A 20,142-nucleotide genomic window follows, 5' to 3' on the forward strand; every position below is an offset into this window, starting at 1 on the left:
GATTTATTTTTTTATTATTATATTATTTAGATAATTATTTAAAATAGAGATTAGATTATACTAAATGTTGATCGGAAAATATTTTCGATCAAGGTAAATGTTCGAAGTGGTGAAGAGATCGAATGCATAAGCAGTTTTTCCACAAGACGCACGTGTAAGCATTAAACGAAAGTTCTCGACACAGGTTCGAATTTAAGGCTTTTCGATAAATCGAGCAAGTTGGATCGAACAGGGTACTCGATTTAGCTGATCGAAATATGTTATTCGAATAAGGGGATCGAGTTACTGTGGTAGTGGAAAAGTTAGAGGTTTTCATCACGCGAGAAAATTACGAGAAACGTTTAAGCGAGAACGGTTACCAAAAAGAATGCATTCAAGACTTTAATCTTGTAATTAATTGTAATTAGGGATGGAAGTGAGTCAAGCCAGCTTATGAGCCAGTTCGAGCTCGGCTCGTTAATAGCTCGATAAGCTAAGCTGGTGAGCTAAGCTTAAGCCTGAAATTGAGCTCATAAATTAAATGAGCCGAGCTTGAGCTTGGATAAGCTCAGCTCAATAGCTCGTGAGCTGGCTCGATTATATATATAATTATTAATACACATATCTTATATGCATCTAATCTATACTTTTAATATTATATATATACATATGAAATAGTAATATATAATTATATATATTAATGATCTTAATTATTTAAAATTTTATATTTATTTATTACACATAATTTTGATGTAAGACATAAATAAAAAATTTATATTTATTAATAGATAAACAATAATTGTTCTTTTCAAATATTTTTAAAAATATATAAGTTATAATTTATTGATATAAAGTTATAGATTATGTATTTATGTTTCTATTATTTGAGCCAGCTCGTGAGCTTGAGCCAACTCGTGAGCTTTTGGTGAGCCGAGCTTGAGCTTAAGAAATAGGCTCAATTGTTAATGAGCCGAGCCATGAGCCAAGCTCAATTTTGGTGAGCCGAGCTTGAGCTTGGTCTAGCTCGGCTCAGCTCGGCTCACTTCCAGCCCTAATTGTAATTAGTGGTCAATTACCTAAAATGAATTATAAATACTAGGAAGTCTTAGGGAATAAGGGTTGGAACTTTGAAATCAGAAAAAACACTCAAGCACACTCATATCCTCAGCGAATTTTTGAGTCTACGTCTGAGGTAACTTTTCTGTAGGGTTCCTTCCATATTTTCATTCTTTTAATTTATTTTTCTATAAATATTATCTTTTCAAGTAAATTTATTCTTCAAGTATCCTTTATCTTCTCTGTCTGATTTATTTGTTTCTGGATCTTTAAGTTTTCATGTCAAAGTCTTTTGATTTAGTTGAAAGCATTTTACTGCTTTCTTTTAATTTCAATGCAAGTCTTTACATTTCCCGTACATTTATCCTTTGAAAACTTTAATCTTTATGCTTCTTTCACTAATTTACAAACTTTCTTTTACTTTTATTTTCAATAGTCATCTAATCGAAGACACTTTGATGCACTTTTAGAAAATTGGTACTCGCACAGAGGAGTAGGTTTCGCTCTCAGATCACTAGATATCGAACCATCATCGATTTGCTAAAAATCGACAAAACACTAAAAAATTATATTTTTATTGTTCTTGTTATCAATTATTATATTTTTTTTTGTTGGATATTTGTGGCTTTCACTTCACTAGATTCAAGTGAGTTCTAAAAGTATTGAAAAAAGAGAGTTAAAAATTCCTACTATTTTGGTTATCAAACTATTTCGGGATGACATACATTCTTTAGTAGTAGGGAAGTAACTACTTACTAATAACAAGAAAAAAACTACTCTAATGATAAATGATTAAGTCACTGCTCTACTCTACAAGTATCATAATACTTCCAAGTATTTTTCATCTAATTTACACATGCTATATTTAAACTCTTAGTAACTCAAGTATCAAAGTCTATTGTGGATATTTTTATTGTGGATATTTTTATTACTGCTCAGATGTGGATAAAAGATAATTTTTAGAGGCGTTTAGATTGCTACATCCCGGCCCATTTTTATCATTTTTGTTTTCAGGTAAACTTCGAAACAAAAACTAAACTTACTAATTAAAAGGAACAAATTGAATATATATCAAAATTCTGAAAATCGGTTTGAATCGATTGGTCAAACCGGTTAAATTGCAAACTATAGAAAAATTGATTCGAACATATGCCAAAAATGGGGATTTGAGAAACCATCGTTGGATCATTGAATCCGCCATGAACCAGCCGGTCGAATCCAATTGCGACCTAGCCGATTTTCTGAATTTATCTAAAACAGCAAACACGCATCACTTTCGTTAGGCTATCATCTTTGACCTCGAGCTTCTCCTTCCTTTCATCATCATCGAGCTCTTTCTTCACTTTTGTCCAGTCACCAGCAAGCTACCGCCGCCGTCGCAACTTAGAGCTTTGAAGACACCGTTGCAACGTCGTTCCCCTCCATTGTGCAGCCACCGCTCGAGCTTCAAAACCACCGTCCTTCCCGTCGTCACCAGCTTTGTTCCACCATATCAGCCCTTTGGTCGTGTCCTGTCCAGCTCCCTCTCCCTGTTTTGTTAGTATTTCAGAACATGCTCCAATCTAACTATTTAGTTGTTGTTTTAATGATTAGTATATTGTTCCAGTTTTTGTTTTGTTGTTGGGTTTTTTGTATTTTAAAGTTTTAATTGTTGTTGTATTTTGATTTTTCGTGTTCTTGATTTGTTAAATTATTCATGCTGTTGATCTTAATATGATAAATTGTTCAGCTGAAACTTTGTGCTTGTTTAGTAATAAGCGTGTATTTGAGCATAATAGGGTGCTGCAAATTTGGAAGACAAAAATCAGCTGGTTGTCTTACATCTTTATCTTTTGGAGTAATAAAGAACCTTTCCTCCCAAAATAAGCTCATAATTTGTCATGTTATTGAGTAATTAAAAATAAAATGTTTTAACATTTAATGACCTACTAATTTGATACTGACACATCTATAGTAATGCCAATTTGTTGATTATTATGGAACTATACATGATTTAAGGAAGACATAGAATCGGCATATAAAACTGTTTTGGGTATATTCCAGGGCATTTTGAAGTAGATGACGGTTCATATTTTCAGCATCCCGGCAAGCCCATAGAGCAAGAAGACCACTTCTACCACCTCGGTTGTCGAGAAATCATGGTAGAATCTTGCATCAGATGCAAAATGCTGGAAAATTTGGCAAAGGTCCCAAAAATAGTAATCGTGGACATATGCATAGGAAACAATTCCAAAGGCAACAACCGACTCCACAACAGATCTATCCAGCTGAAGGGTGAGCGCAACTGCCTTCACAACCAAGTTACTCTTCTCAATCTTAATATTCAGTTATTTGTTAAATTTTTTCTTATCATAAATTGTTCACGTTGTTGATCTTAAATTATTGTTTTTGTCATCGGCTCCTGTAGATAAAACTTTGTATGTGATTAAATGGCCTGTGATTAAATGGTTTGATCATTGATGATTTGGTATTTTACATTTAGTTATTTTGTGGGCAATTTACTATATTAAATAATATGGGATCCATATTTAACAGAATGCATAAAATGCAAAATGGATACTAAAATGCATTTTTCCCATAATCTATGTAAATCGCGACAGGGGTGTCGCGGTTTACAAATACAAGTAAACCGCTATAGGGGTGTCGCGGTTTACATGCTACGAGAAATAAGCATAAACCGCGAGAAGGGTGTAGCGGTTTATACATTAGTATACAATTTATATAAACATAAAACAAATTGTGTAGTTAACAAAAACATACATTACATACACCTAATTCAATGGAAATAAACTAAGTACAAACACGTATAATACAAAAGTACATGGTAAATCTGACATACATAGGTATCATGAATGAAAACATAAAATAGTAAGCTACGGCTCCTGCCTGTCGTCATCCTCGTCGTCAAAGTTATGTCCAAATGCGCCTAGGAGATGTGACCCTATACCACATCGAGCGGCCCGTCTCGCTCTGGCGGGCCTCTGGCGCTACTGTGCTGGAGGATCGACTGGCATGCCTACGCCATATGCAGATGCAGGTGTCCCTCCCATGCCCAACCAACTGTCATATGGACTGCCAGCAGGCTCATTCAGGTCTACATGTAGCTGTGGTTGGAATCCATGAGGGTCAGACATTTGCGGCTGGTACCGCTGCATATCATCCATATATGGGCGGTACCCTTGCGCAACGTCCATCTGGGGCTGGGTCTCAGGCACATGATCATGTGGGGTCTACTGCTGAAAATGCGGAGGGTCATCATCCCGGATGAGATCTGCAAAGTCGGAATAGAACTGTGAACTCCCAACCTCGTGGTCCATATCCATCGTGAAAGTCGGACCCACCAGGTCATCATACATCTGGCCATGGATGTCATGGTATATCTGGGAGCTCGAAACATGTGTAAGAGGAACCTCATGGGTCTCCGCTCCTGCATGCTCAGCGGGTCTATCACCAGGACCAGTAGATGTGCCCCCTGATGAAAAGCTAAGTGGAAAGCAGCATCATAATATAAGCCCGTGCGTATGTGCGTACGGTCTCCTCCGTAGCATTATCTGGCAGCACCCTGAACCTCTCATGAAAATATGTGAAGTGGACTGTATACTGCTTCACCTTATTCTGTGGTGGAAGCTCGCCAAACAGTTCCTCAAACCATTCCCACGCCGATTTGCCTTCTTCCATAAACTTCTCAAAATCAGTAAGGCACCCGGATACTGATAAACCATCCACGGGTAGCCCCAACTGGTATGCTACATCCTGCAGCGTGATAGTGCACTCTCCAAAGGGCATATGAAAGGTATGCGTCTCAGGACGCCACCTCTCAATGAAAGCACTGACTAAGGGCTCGTCCAATCAGAACTACCTGGCGTTTAGCCTCGCCAAGTGGTACAAACCGACCCTCTCCAGATATGGTACGATCCTATCATGCAGAGACATGTTCTGCTACCTCCGGACACTATATACACACCTAGTCAGCTGAAGCATGTGACAAAAGAAACCAAACATATAAAAAATCCAACACTAATTTATAGTAATCTAACACAAACACTACAATTTTAAAGTTTAAACAGGTAACATACAGTTCATATTTTCTAACCACAAAATTCAATGAAAGGCATAAACGATTCAACACCTTAATCTAAATTAATTAAATACTATATTTTATGATTTAAAATAATAATTTAAATCTAAATTTAAATACCTACATGCATAGACTAAAAATATTATACAAAATACATTAACTACAAATAATTAAACTAACATCTTTGTTAATGCTCCCAGCAACGTGCGCAACGCCGTTGAACCTGTATAGACTACGTGCCTCCGCCATGGTCCTGGTTCCAATCTCACCTCAACCACACTTTTCTCTCTTTTCCTCTCTCTAGAAAACCTCTACTTCTCTCTCTAGAAAACTTTTTCTCTAGCACAAATGTAATCCGCGAGACCCCTTCAGCGTATTTATACTAACGCATAAACCGCTACACCCCTCTCGCAGTTTATGCACATTTTACGTCCACACGTAAATCGCGACAGGACAAATGTAATCCGCGAGACCCCTTCAGCGTATTTATACTAACGCATAAACCGCTACACCCCTCTCGCGGTTTATGCACATTTTACGTCCACACATAAACCGCGACACCCCTGTCGCGGTTTATGCTTATTTCTCGTAGCACGTAAATTGCGACACCCCATTAGCGGTTTACGTGTATTTGTAAACCGCGACACCCCTGTCGCGGTTTACATAGATTATGAAAAAAAATGCATTTTGGTATCCATTTTGCATTTTATGCATTTTGGTAAATTTGGATCCCATATTATTTAATATAGTAAATTGCCCTTATTTTGATTTTTGGTTTTTGAATTTGTATTTGGATGAGATTATAACATTATAATTGTTTATTTATATTTTATTTATTCTTTTATTATAAAATGGTTATTTCGGTTGAACTACGGTTGAATTGGTCAAACGAACCAATAAAAACGTAAATAAGTAACTAGAGCAATTTAATGACCGGTTCGATTTTTAGAACCTTAATATATATTACACATTTTTTATTGTCCACAGTATCTCTCAATTCGATAAACAAAAGACTAATCCATCATAAATCTGAACTATGCCATTTGAGCTATAGCTTGTTGGCATATCATCTAATCTCTTTATTTTTAAATAATTGTCTAAATAATATAATAATAAAAAAGATAAATCTTAGTAACATTTAAATTTATTATCAATAGAAAAAATTATTCTTAAATGAATAAAAATATGTAATTAATTAGTAAACTATATGGGTACACTACTACTAACATAATGCAGCTTTGTGCTGTATTCTTTGTTCAAACCTCTCAATGCAGCTTCAAAATATTCATCTTTCTAATAGTAGAGTTGTTAAAGCAGCATTTATTAATTTGTTTATCTTTACTAAATATTCTATTTTTCAAGATTCATGATTTTAGCTAAATCTTTAGATTATGCTCTTTGATCTGAATCTGATAGTAAAGTATTTTTATTTCTCAAATTTTATAGGCATAATTGTATTCAACAACTCTATTCGCAAAATTACTCTCCATAGTTGTTACTAGCCTTTAATTGAACTCATTTGCTCGACCTTCTTCATTGAATCCTAAAATATTCAGATTCGAACTGGACCGGATCATGTGTATCCCTGTTTGCTAGCATTGATTTCTTATCAAGATAACTCTAAAGCTGATTTGACTTGATGCATGTAAGAGTTTGACATTGAAATTATTTTCATCTAACTTCAACTAACTTAATGCTTGTTGGAAAATTTGCAAGTGAATTATGAATTGTTGAAATGGTTAAACTTGTTTGAGCATAAGGCCCGAAAGTTATTAAAATAACTAACAGAAAATAAAAAACTAACTATCAAGTATCAACCACTTGTGTGCTCATCTATACACCTAACAATAACAATATATCTAGTACAAACAAAAATAAAAGCAGCTAAATAGACACAATAATATTTGTTGAGCCGTTAATCGCATGCATGTGTATGCGTGTGTACTTGTATGTGTACTAGAAATTACAAATTTGGTGAAAATTCAGGTAATAGTCAACTTCACATAAAGTTGATAGTTAACAGCTATTAAATTATTTAAATGATTTTACTAAATTTTTATCTAACAACTATCAGTATCAACTTCAGATAAAGTTAACTGTACTTAAATTTTTACCCTCAAATTTGCTTTCAAATCATGATAATAAGAGGAAGGAATTAAGGCTAAAAATCAAAGGCAGGGAACATCTCGTTTCTCAAACCAAAGAAAAAAGTACACACAACGATACATATAACATAACGTATTCCAATAAATGGATTACAAAAGTAGAGATGAAAAATGGAGTCAAGCATCATTTTCATATCATTATTGGTATTTTATATATGATTCAATTTAGTTTTTAAATATTTTAAAAATATTTAATTTAATTAGTCCTTAAAATTTAATGGGACTAAGTTGAATAACATAATGTAATCCAGAGACTAAATTAAATACTTTGAAAATTCAAAAGTTAAATTGAATCATAATTGCAAAGTGTAAAAATCTTATATTAAGGATTAAGGATAAAATTAAACATTTACTACTATAAGAAATGATAACATGCTGGCGCAAATCAAAGTGGTACAAATTAAAAACATGAGAAGATGATCCTAAAGAATTGAATAAGAGCCTCCTCTGAGAAAGCGCCAAGGTCCAGTCCCTGTTCCCATCCTGCAAATTCAATAATTTTGTAATTAATAATAAATGTAATGCATATATATTATGCTTGTAATAAAAAAAAAATTGTAGAGTATAAAGTTTATAAATCTGAAGCAAAGCAGCAACAACAATAAAATAAAGAGTAATTACCCAAATCAGTCCCCAAAGATTTTAGAATAGGACATTTTAGTCCCTAAGAAAAATTAATACACAGATTAATCCCCAAGATTTTACTCCGGTAGATAAATTAGTCCCCAGTTCATTTTCTGGCAGAGTAATTACCCAGATTAGTCCCCAAAAATTTTAAAAACGGACATTTTAGTCCCCAAGAAAAACTAATGTACAAATTAATCCCCAACGTTTCTCTCTGTTAGACATAATAGTCCTCCGTTCAAAAATAAAATAAAATAATAATTATTATTAATTGCACAATAATATTGTACTATATTTTTTGTATTTTTTGGACAAAAATAATGATAAATTTATTCATTAAATTCTTATAATAATAATAATAATAATAAGGGGACTAAAATGTCCGTTTTTTAAATCTTTGGGGACTGATATGGATAATTACTTTGCCGGAAAATGAACCAGAGACTGATTTGTCTGTCAGAGTAAAACCTTGGGGATTGATCTATGTATTAATTTTCCTTGGGAACTAAAATGTCTAATTCTAAAATCCTCGAGGACTGATTTGGGTAATTACTCTAAAATAAAACAAGTTTTTTATAAAAGAAAAATAGGAACTTTATTTAATTGTATTTTTTTTCTATAATTTTAATATAAGAAATTTCAAAAGTAGAGTATCTTTTGTGATTGACAAATTTATTAATTTTTACCTCCAAATTCCAGCAAACATGCGGAGAGTAATATAGATGGCTAGTGCAATCCAGATCCCAATGAATTGTTTGAATTTGTAGAGAACAAATTCTGTAGAAATACTTACTATTGACACAAGCACCTGTACCAACAGTTTCACTTTAGGAGCGAAAAAAAAAACTAAATAAAATTGGGTAATAACAGTAAAAAAAAATTCAACTGTAGTTAACTTTACGTAAAATTAATAGTTAAAAATTGTTATTATATAAAGTTAACTGTACTTGAATTTTTACTTAATAATTATTATAAAATATGGCATCATAATCACGAAGAGAAAAAGAAAAAAAATTGAAGATATGGACTGTGAATAATAATTAAATTGGACTTGCCAAGGAGTATGCCGAATATGCAAAATCAGAAGCTCCATAGTTTACACCATCAAAGACGAAAGCCAATGTATTGATTGATTGAGTAGCAGCCACAAACTGGTTACATAAGTAGATCAAATTAGGAACCGAGTAAAATTGTAACTTAGAAAACATAACAACGTGAAAGGTAGTTAATTTTACTGATTTGGCATTATGTAATTGGATGCACGTGTAAAATTAATCGTGCATCAAAATTAAATTGTTTCAAAGAAATAGACATTAACGTGTATACCGAAGTGCCTAATCTGATGAGTTGCACAACTTGATGATTTTTGGAAAACAATCCAGCTCCAAAGTAAAGTCCAAAGGCAACAAGAAACGTGAGGAATAGTCCTAACACAAAACTCATCTGCAGTGTCCTGGTTGCTGAACTTGCTGCCTTCTTATAATCTTTCTCGGTAAAGGAACATGCTAGAATTGCCTGTCAATTATTGAAGAAGCATGGGGGAGAATTCTTTTGATTTATTTGGTACCATAATAATTAATACTTTTTATTTTGTGTACCTGAACAGCAACAGCCAAACCATCAGCAAGAAGGGATGAAGTTAACCAAACTTGTAAGCATGTCTGAAATGCTGCCATAGGAATTGGACCTAACCTAGATGCTAATGATGCTGCAAAAGTTGTACAAAAAGTCACAGCTACTACCCTCATCAACAACAGTCCTCCTGTACTTAAAAAACAAGCAGTAATGGTTAATCAATCAAACTAGTGTAATCTTTTAGTAAATGTCACCTTAAAATCACACCGCCTGCTTGCAAAGTTAAGAACATTACCATTTGTGAGAAATCGAAAAATCTGCAAATCCTTCAGCCTTGGAGGTAACAGATACACTTTTTTCGTTAATAAAAACAAGAGGCTCGTTGCCATCATGTACCTATAAAAGATCGTCATTTTTGTAAGATTTGAACAACTCAAATTTTAACGCATCAATAATGTTATATAACTAATAAAATTTATTATTTTTTGTGAATAATTAGTTAAATTTAAATTTTAAATTCTGTTCCAGCCCGACCCGACTAGTTCATTGTCCGACCCGTCCCCAGCAGCCGACCTAGCGGGCCTCATACGCCCGGATCGCGACCCGGACACCTGCCCCCTAGCAGCCAGCTATGCGACAGCTGGGAGAGGAAGCTTCCAGGAAAGAGACCTCTCCTGTGGGACCCGCCCTATTGACAGGGTATATATCGGGAAGGCCCTACCCCTCCCCCACGGTACGTCATTATCCTATATTTTCCTTGCCATCTGTGAAAAGCTCTGACTTGGGCGTCGGAGTGTCATTGCAGGTGGCTCCCCCTCCACATCGAAGCAGCTCGGGAGGTCGTTTACCCTCACGTCTCACTCACCAGACGCAGATCTAGGCCGATTCCCACCATCTCACTCGGAGAACACCCCCGACCCGTCCAATACACAAAGTACCGAACATTAGCGCCGTCTGTGGGGACTGGCATGAATGGACTTTCTGTTGGGTCCTGTGGAGGTGGATGACAGAGGCGAACCACACGGGGGATAGATGGCTCCCCGAACCGGTAGGGTAGCCTCTGTGGCTTCCTCCCGCAAACGTACAAGGTCCCCCCGCGACGACCCGAGCTCCCCTCGCGCTCTCAGGAGAGGTGCCCCTTTGGAGGAACAGGCAGTGACAACGCCAAAATAATACAGGAGCTGCGTCACAGGATGCAGAACCTGGAGCGCGAGCTGGCAAGCCGGGAGCGCTATCAACCAGCTCCGGGACGAGATCGCTCCCGATCTCCTCAAAGGAGAGGGAGAAGTCCCCGAAGAAGTCGTTCCAGATGTACCCCAAACCTCCGATCAGAATCGGAAAGCCAAGGGAAAAGCAGGGAGTTGCCAAGAAGACGGCGAGATCCCCTAATTTACACGCGACCTCCGACGAAACAAACCGCGGAGGAGAACCGAGAAGACAGCAGAGAAAGACCAAGGAGAATGCGACATCCGGTAATCATGGGGGCAACCCCTTTCCATCATTCTATCCTCGAGGTCCGGCTACCGAAGCACTTCGATAAGCCAACAAACATGAGGTATGATGGGACCCAAGACCCCCAAGAACATCTAACGGTCTTCGAAGCCAGGATGAATTTGGAAGGGGTAGGTAATGAAGTGAGGTGTCGCGCCTTCCCCGTGACCTTGGCAGGCCCGACAATACGTTGGTTCAACGCTCTCTCCCAAGGCTCCGTGACGACCTTCGCGGACATCACCCATGCCTTCCTAGCTCAGTTTACCACACGTATTGCTAAAGCGAAGCACCCGATCAACTTGCTTGGGGTGACACAAAGAAGCGGCGAACCGACCAGGAAGTACCTGGATAGGTTCATTGACGAGTGCTTGGAGATTGACGGCCTGACCAACTCGGTGGCCAGTTTATGCTTGACGAACGAGTTGCTGAAAGAGGATTTCAGGAAACACCTTACCACCAAGCCCGTTTTGACAATGCAAGAAATCCAAAATGTGGATATGGAGTATATTAACGACGAAGAGGTTAGCCAGGTCGTGGCAGCCAACAACCGGCAGCCCGCCTATAACCATGCTCGTCAACCCGATAACGGGAAAAGGCCTAGGGAGCACTCCAAGGACGGAGCTCCAGCTAAAACCTTCAAGTCGTTCCCCCGGGTAGGAAAGTTTACCAACTACACCCCCCTGGCAGCCTCAATTATCGAAGTCTACCAGCAGATTGCCGACAAAGACATCTTGTCATCGAATCCCCGACAACTCAAGGATAGAACTGGAGGGAACAAAAACCTCTACTGCGACTACCACAAGGGCTTCGGCCGCAAGACCCAAGATTGTTTCGACCTGAAAGATGCTCTGGAGCAGGCGATCCGGGAAGGCAAGTTGGCAGAGTTCTCTCACCTCATAAGAGAACCCAGGGGGCGGGATCGTGATCGATTTGGCGACGACAAGAGCCACGCCGTGAGACAGAGACAAGAACCTGAGGAGGAAAATGAGCGCGGCCTCACCATTGTGAACATTGTGGTCGGGAGAGATGTGGCTCCTAGGTCGAAGTCGGAATGCAGGAAGGATGCCAAGATCTTGGCAGTGTCATCATCTAATCCTGCGCCTTCCTCCAGGAGATTCCAGCCAATAGCATTCGGTCTAGAGGACCAATGGTTTGACGACATTCCGAAGAACCCTCCTATGGTGATCATAGCAAGAGTGGGGACCGGTCTGGTCAGGCGAATCCTCGTGGATACCGAAGCCGATTCGAACATCATGTTTCATAACTTGTTTGATGCTCTGAGCCTCCGGGATACCGACCTGAGGACCCACCAGCACGGTGTGGTTGGCGTAGGCGATAACTTTGTTAAACCTGATGGAATAGTCTTCCTGCCGATCTCCATAGGAGGAGGCCGAGAGAGGAGGTTGGTAATGGCGGAGTTCGTTGTTCTAAGGGCCTCCACGGCCTACAACCTCATCTTGGGTAGGAAAACAATCAATGAGTTCGAAACAGTAATTTGTACCAAGTTACTGGTGATGAAGTTTGTTTCTGATAATGGGTCGGTTAGATCTATTAGGGGAGATTTGGAAACAGCGGTTGCTTGCGACAACGCTAGTCTCTCCCTAAGAAAGAAGTCCAAAGAAGCATCCGGGGTCTTCCTAGCTGACCTAGACGCAAGAGTCGATGACAAACCCAGGCCAGAACCTGAAGGAGACCTCAAGAAGTTCAGGGTCAGCGACTCGGAAGGAAAGTTCACCTTCGTGAATAGGAACCTCCCTCATGACTTAAAAGAACCATTGGTGGAGATGATCCGAGCAAACGGTGACCTGTTCACCTGGACACCAGCTGACATACCGGGGATTGACCTCCAGTTCATGTCGCGCCACCTAGCTGTGAAGGCGGAAGCTAAGCCAGTGGCACAAAGGAGGAGGAAAATGTCCCAGAAAAGAGCTAACGAGGTGGCCAGACAAACGGCCAGCCTGCTAGAAGCAGGGTTCATCCGGGAACTGGACTATTCGACTTGGCTGTCGAATGTAGTCCTGGTTAAGAAAGCCAATGGAAAATGGAGAATGTGCGTAGACTATTCCGATCTCAACAAGGCGTGCCCCAATGATTCCTTCCCCCTCCATAATATTGATGCTCTTGTAGACGCGGCCGCGGGATACCAGTTTCTGAGTTTCATGGACGCATACTCTGGCTACAACCAGATACCGATGCACCGGCCAGACGAAGAGAAGACGGCGTTCATAACTCCAGGGTGTATGTACTGCTATAAGGTGATGTCATTTGGACTGAAGAATGCATGAGCTACATACCAAAGGCTGATGAACAAGGTATTTACCAATCTTATCGGCAAGACGGTGAAAGTGTACGTAGACGACATTCTGGTAAAGACCACCAAGGCCGAAGACCTCATCGGTGATCTAGAGACCGGGTTTGCATCACTTTGGCGGCACGACATGAGGCTTAACCTGCTCAAGTGCGTCTTCGCCATGGAAGCTGGAAAGTTCTTGGATTTTATGATAACACAAAGAGGAAGCCAACGCAGGGAAATGTAAAGCGATCCTGCGGATGACGAGCCCGAGATGTGTTAAAGATGTTCAAAGGCTGGCGGGAAGACTCATGGCGCTATCTCGGTTCCTCGACTCATCGGCCGCCAAAGCCCTTCTGTTCTTCAACTTGATGACAAAGGGAATAGTGTTCGAATGGACCCTGGCGTGCGAGAAAGCCTTCAATCACTTCAAGACCATCCTCTCAGCGCCCCCTATCCTCGGTAAGCCCAGAAGCAATGAGGCGCTATTCCTGTACTTGGCAGTAACTGAGGAAGCTTTGGCAACCATCCTGGTAAGAGAAGATGGGAAGATTCAGCAACCAGTCTACTTCGTGAGCAAGGCACTGCAGGGGCAGAGCTGAGGTACAGTAAGCTGGAAAATTGGCATATGCGCTCTTGACCTCCTCCCGTAGGTTGCGACAGTACTTCCTAGGACACCAAATAATCGTCAGGACAGATCAAGCGATCCGCCAAGTACTGCAAAAACCCAACCTGGCGGGCAGGATGATGACCTGGGCAATCGAACTCTCTCAGTATGACTTGCAGTACGAACCCAGACATGCAATCAAGGCCCAAGCCATGGGTGACTTCCTGGTAGAAGTAACGGGAAACCCTCCCGAGACACCGAGCACACGATGGAAGCTCCATGTGGATGGAGCCTCCAACCAAATGATCGGGGGAGCGGGAATCATCCTTAAGATCCCAATGGGAGTCGTATACGAACAGTCGATCAAGTTCGAGTTTCCGGTGTTCAACAATCAAGAAGAATATGAGTCCCTCATTGGCGGCCTAGTTCTGGCAAGAGAGGTCAGGGCCACCAGAGTGGAAGTATGCAACGACTCTCAGGTCGTCACATCACAGATTAATGGAACATACCGGGCCAGGGACTCGCTACTACAGAAATACTTGGAGAAGGTCAAAAAGCTGAGCGAGGAATTTGACGAGGTCACGGTACAGCACGTTCCAAGAGAAAGGAACATCCGAGCTGACCTCCTATCAAAGTTGGCAAGCACAAAGCCAGGAATGGGGAACCGATCTCTGATTCAAAGTTTAGTGAAGGAGCCAACGGTAACCCTACAAATAACACAGGCAACTGACCCTTCCTCCTGGGTGGATCCAATCATTGATTTCTTGGAAAGGGGTAAGCTCCCTGATAACGGCAAGACGGCGAAGGCACTAAGGAGAGAAGCTACCAAGTACACGACAATACAAGGCCAGCTATTCAAAAAAGGGCTGAACCAACCCCTATTGAAGTGCCTACGTAATCTGACCAGATGGACTACGTCTTACGCAAAGTCCACGAGAGATGTTGCGGCCATCACATCGGAGGAAAGGCCTTAGCCCGAAAGCTCGTTAGGGCCGGATACTATTGGCCCTCAATGATGTCGGATTCCAAAGAGTTCGTGAAGAAGTGCAGAAGGTGCCAGGAAAACGCCAATTTCCACAAAGCACCGACAGCTGAACTAAGCCTACTGATGGCCTCCCAACCGTTCTCCCAATGGGGTGTTGACCTGCGAGGACCCTTTCCAGTTGGGCCTGGGCAGGTCAAATACCTAATTGTCGCCATCGATTATTACACCAAGTGGGTGGAGGCCGAGCCATTGGCCAGTATATCATCGGCAAATTTCCGAAAGTTCATATGGAGGCAAGTAATAGCTAGATTCGGAATCCCAGAGGTCGTCATCTCGGAAAACGGGATGCAGTTTGCCGACAAAAAGTTTGGGGAGTTTCTCACCGATTTAGGGATAAAACAGAAGTTCTCATCTGTCGAACACCCCAAACTAACGGCCAAGTCGAAGCAGCAAACAAGGTCATCCTACAAGGCCTCAAAAAGTGACTCGACCAGAAGAAGGGAGCATGGGCAGACGAGCTAGCGTCGGTCCTCTGGTCCTATCGCACAACATAGCAGTCATCCACCGGGGAGACGCCCTTCTGACTCACTTACGGGGTTGACGCAATAATACCTGTAGAGATTGGGGAACCAAGCCCACGACTACTTTTGGGAGAAGTCAAAGAAGCCATAGAAAAGGACATGGTGGATGAGACTAGAGAGATGGCTCACTTGTCGGAAATGGCGTTGAAACAAAGGATGGCCCTGCGTTACAATGCCAAAGTACTAAAAAGAGATTTTGAGCCAAGCGATCTAGTCTTGCGACGCAACGACGTCGGACCCCCGGCACCAGGAGAAGGAAAGTTGGCGGCAAATTGCGAAGGTCCATATAAGGTAAAGGAAGTAGTCGGCAACGATGCTTACAAGCTGGAACGACTAGACGGCAGGGAAGTTCCCAGAACCTGGAACGTGAGAAACCTAAGAAGATTCTATTCCTAGAAGCCGAAGCACACCCAGCGAGTAGGCAGTCTGCCGGTTTTACCGGATTAGTAAGACTCGTATTACTCTATGTTTAGATTATTTGCCACTAGTTGTTTATTTGCAACTCGTCATGATATAATCGTCGTCTCCTTTTCCATTTCATATTTCAATATTATTCAAATTTTTCGAATTACTTTGCCAAGTAATGGGAACCAATTCCATAACAGCACGACACCCCGGGACTGATCACCCCGGGAGCCAAGTTTCGGACACTCATAAGAAGCCACGGTCTGGCTTTGTTAATTACCAACGAAACGGTAAACAATTACAAGCAAATAGTTAACTACCAATAAAATGGTAAACAAACACAACAAGCAAGTCGTTAGCTACCAGCAAAACGGCGAACAAACAATTTGCTAATTACCGACAAAACGGTAAACGAGTTTGATAAGACTACTCAAGTGTTCGAAGATCTACACAAATTACAAAAATCCAAACGATACAACAAGGGAGATTACATCATTTCTTCGGAATATCAACAATCTTGCCATCCTTAATGGTCTTGAAAACGCTAACGACTGAGGTGTCAAAGTCGGGAGCCAGAAGCTTCACTTGAGTCTTGATAGCCTCCTCAGTCGCCAAGATGGCACCCTTACCCTACTTCACGGTCTCTCTATACTTCTTCTTCAACTCAACAGTTTCAGCCTTGGCCGTGGTCACCGACGAAAGGGCCTCATAACGCTCCTTCTCTAGCTCTAACACCCGACCTTGAGCAGCGCTAAGCTTACTCTCGAGGGTAAGCTCCCTCTCGGTAAGCCACGCCACCGCCACGTCAGAAATCTTGACCTTATCCTCGGAAGCAGCCAACTGAGTCTACAGCAAATTCACCTCAACTTTGTACTTCTCATTGGAGCTGACATAGGATTGAAGCTTGTTTTCAAGATTCCGAGCTCCCACCAAGACAGGCTCTGCTTTCCTCACTATAGCGCCGGCCCGGAGCAAGGTGTGATACACCCACTTGGCTTGAGAAGCAAGGTCCCCATCAAGGAAGAAGTCCTCTGTGCCAGGTAAGAGATGGGAATCAATAAAGGTATTGGCATCAAGATTCTTCTCCATCATCATAAGAACACCCTCAGGGCTGGAGGACAGCTTCCTCTTCCTCGGGTTCTCAACGACGATGAGCTCAGGTCCTCCAACCTCCACCTCGACTTCTGGTCGAGGACTCGGACCAGAGTTGGTCCCAGCCACCTCCCCTTGCGTAGGCTGGGACTGGGCATCGGCCTCGGCAGCAGAAGGGTGAGGTACCTTGTTAGTACGGGTGGCGGAATCTTCATCGCTACACTTGAGCAAGAATTTGTTAAACAAGGAATCAAGTCCAACCTGCTCGCCAGCCATTGATACTGAAACAACGCACCAAAGCTCGTTAGTCGGTAAAACGGTAAAAAAAAGAGAAGCAAACAAAACAGCAACCAAATGACCACAGACCTATATAACTCCTAGCCATGTCTTGATCTCCCACGAGGATATGGGGGTTAACATGATTCTTGCCGAAGACCGCCAACAAGACGTCGGCAACCCTCTTGTTCTCGGGAGGTAACCCTTTGTACGTCACCTTAGTAAAGGCATTAGCTCCCGCCCCAAAACTCCAGTAGGTCGGGATGCAACGTTCCCCCTCCAACGTCAACCAAAAGGGATGCCGACCTTCAGTCGGGCGAACCTTGAAGTATTTATCCTTAAAACCGTGGTAGGAATCCTCAAACAGGCCAAAGATCCTCCGACCTTGGGCTGACCAGAAGGACATGAAGCCTTTTTTAGCCCTCCCCTCCTTAGAAGGGTTGTTCAAGCTAAAAAGAAATAAAAATACCTTGACGGAGGTCGGCAACTCTAAATATTGACAAACCATCTCGAAACAGCGGATAGAAGCCCAACTGTTCAGATGCAATTGAGATGGCACCACGTCACATCGGTTAAGCAGCGCCATTTGAAAGGGGGAAAAGGGGAGTCGGACCCCCAGGTTGGTGAACATCGCCTTATACACCCAGATCTAATCGGCTACTAGGGAGAGTGTAAGTTTAGATGGAATATCCGTTCCTGGTCGGTAGGAACGAAGGCCTCGTAGTTGTTTTCCTCGTCGCCTCCTTCGCAAAGGTACTCGGCTTGTCGGAACTCTCTAAGTTCCTCTAGGGTCATCTGGTTGGGGGTTTCCTTCACGTCCGAGGTCACCCAGGCATACCGATCGTAGGGTGCTCTCGCAACGGGAACCCGCGCGACAGGACATTGGGCCATACCTACAGTGGGGCACCACTCAGAGTCAGTCTAGGAGATTGGGAGATCGGGACTAACACACCAGAAACTACAGTTTTCCTATTCAATATCTACAATCAAGTAAGGGATAAATCTACAGCCAAAACGAAGCCTAAAAAAACCAAAAACCTGGAATGGTTACCCCCCGAATGTCTACCTAACCTAGGAACTAATCAAGCATGCAACCCATCAAGAGCATGGCACACACACAAAGCCAAAACAGAAGGAAAGCATACAACTACCAGATAAAATTAAAAGAACATGAATGGGAAAAATAGCTTACCAGAATAATGATAGTGATCGAGGAAAGCTAGAAAACCTTGGGAAAGTTTAGACGAAGCAGGGGATTCGCAGCAAGAAACTTTGGAAGAGATGAGAGAAAACGAGAGAGATATGATGATAATAGGGAAGTGGAAACGGAAATGAAAGGAAACTGAAAGGAAAACTGACGCGAAGGAAGCGCGAAAGACGAGGGCATAATGGACATTTCACGCAGGGTTCAAATCAGCCATCAAGAGCATTAAATGCTCGGTGCAAAGATCGAGGCGTCGCAGGACATTCTCTCGAAGCGATGAGCCTCACTCGCGCGTAGGGGGCACGCCCTCACCACAATTAACGGCACCCCGATCAAGCGACAACACATGAAGGAGAGCATAACGCGCTAACAACGGCGCTCACGGTCGTAGCTGGCGCGTTGGGGGAACTGTTCTGACCCGCCCCGACTGGTTCATTGTCCGACTCGACGCTAGCGGCCGACCTAGCGGGCCTCATACGCCCGGATCGTGACCCGGACACCTGCCCCCTGGCAGCCAGCTATGCGACAGCTGGGAGAGGAAGTTTCGAGGAAAGAGACCTCTCCTGTGGGACCCGTCCTACTGACAGGGTATATATGGGGAGGGCCCTACCCCTCCCCCACGGTACGTTACTATCCTATATTCTCCTTGCCATCTGTGAAAAGCTCTGACTTAGACGTCGGAGTGTCATTGCAGGTGGCTCCCCCCTCCACATCGAACCAGCTCGGGAGGTCGTTTACCCTCACGTCTCTCTCACCAGACTCATATCTAGGCCAATTCCCATCATCTCATCCGGAGAACACCCCCGACCCATCTACGCACGAAGTACCGAACAAATTCTAATAGTATAAAAATAAAGTATCTATTTAAAATATTGTAACTTTTTTACACTTCCTACTTAACATGATGTATATGCACAGAATCAAATTTAATCCTTTTAATATTATAATTTATAAACCTTAAACATTCTTACTTACTGGGAGATGACATGCGAAAATGCTGCGCCTCTGATGCCAAATTTCAATACAAAAATAAATAGCGGATCCAATGCCACATTCAAAGAATATCCCGCAACTGGAAAAAAAAAAGTCAACAAACAAATTAAAAACTATGAGATTCGATTTTGTTGTAATTTTATTGGATGATTGTGGTTTGTTTAAAGTGAAAGCAGAGAGCAACATACGAATGACATATAAAGGAGTAGTTGTGTCCTTGAAGCCGCGAAAGATGCCTTGTATCGCCAATGAGAGAAGATAAGCAGGAGCCCCAATACATCTCAGCTTCAGGTACTTCTCTGCTGGATCTCTCATAGGAGAATCCTAAACAAACAACTCACAGTTTTAATATATTATAGATCAGTTTTTAGATTTGATTATTTTATTATGATAAATTTAATTATTTTAGCATACAATAACAAACATGCGCTTGATATTGCGTCGGATTTATCGTTGGTCTTTATCGATGATTTTAACGTCAAATTTTCTAACAATTACGGCCTAAATTCATCGAGGAATAAATTTTACAGTCAAATTTCGACTTCTATCAAAATATTCGACGATAATTAGTGACGCAAATTTTATTTAAATTGGTGCGTATATTACTGTCAAATTTTTCAACGAAATAATCCAATAATAACATTATTTATTAAAATACACCGTTTAGTATATAATTAAAAAAGTATATAATTTAATTGGTATAAATATGTATAAATATATAGTAATTGGTTTAGTTATTAA

At 41.4% G+C, this 20,142-nt stretch overlaps 1 protein-coding gene and 1 long non-coding RNA gene across 2 annotated transcripts in view; one reads left to right on the top strand and one right to left on the bottom strand.

The window, feature by feature from the left end:
* On the top strand, positions 2,131-3,495 carry LOC110266069. The gene is made up of 2 exons (XR_002352974.1): positions 2,131-2,571; positions 3,079-3,495. It is a non-coding gene; the product is annotated as an uncharacterized LOC110266069 (long non-coding RNA).
* Positions 7,476-20,142, bottom strand: part of LOC107611522 (protein DETOXIFICATION 43-like) — a 14,882-nt gene continuing 2,215 nt past the window's right edge. Inside the window, exons 3-10 of the mRNA XM_021109881.1 lie at positions 19,590-19,725; positions 19,384-19,480; positions 9,773-9,873; positions 9,501-9,664; positions 9,229-9,417; positions 8,958-9,053; positions 8,589-8,710; positions 7,476-7,761 (exon numbers count right to left, since the gene is read on the bottom strand). Of these exons, the coding sequence (XP_020965540.1) occupies positions 7,701-7,761; positions 8,589-8,710; positions 8,958-9,053; positions 9,229-9,417; positions 9,501-9,664; positions 9,773-9,873; positions 19,384-19,480; positions 19,590-19,725 (966 nt within the window). The 3' untranslated portion in view covers positions 7,476-7,700. The remainder of the gene's footprint in view (positions 7,762-8,588; positions 8,711-8,957; positions 9,054-9,228; positions 9,418-9,500; positions 9,665-9,772; positions 9,874-19,383; positions 19,481-19,589; positions 19,726-20,142) is intronic.

This window comes from Arachis ipaensis, chromosome B08 (assembly GCF_000816755.2).
Source record: "Arachis ipaensis cultivar K30076 chromosome B08, Araip1.1, whole genome shotgun sequence".
Lineage (NCBI taxonomy): Eukaryota > Viridiplantae > Streptophyta > Magnoliopsida > Fabales > Fabaceae > Arachis > Arachis ipaensis.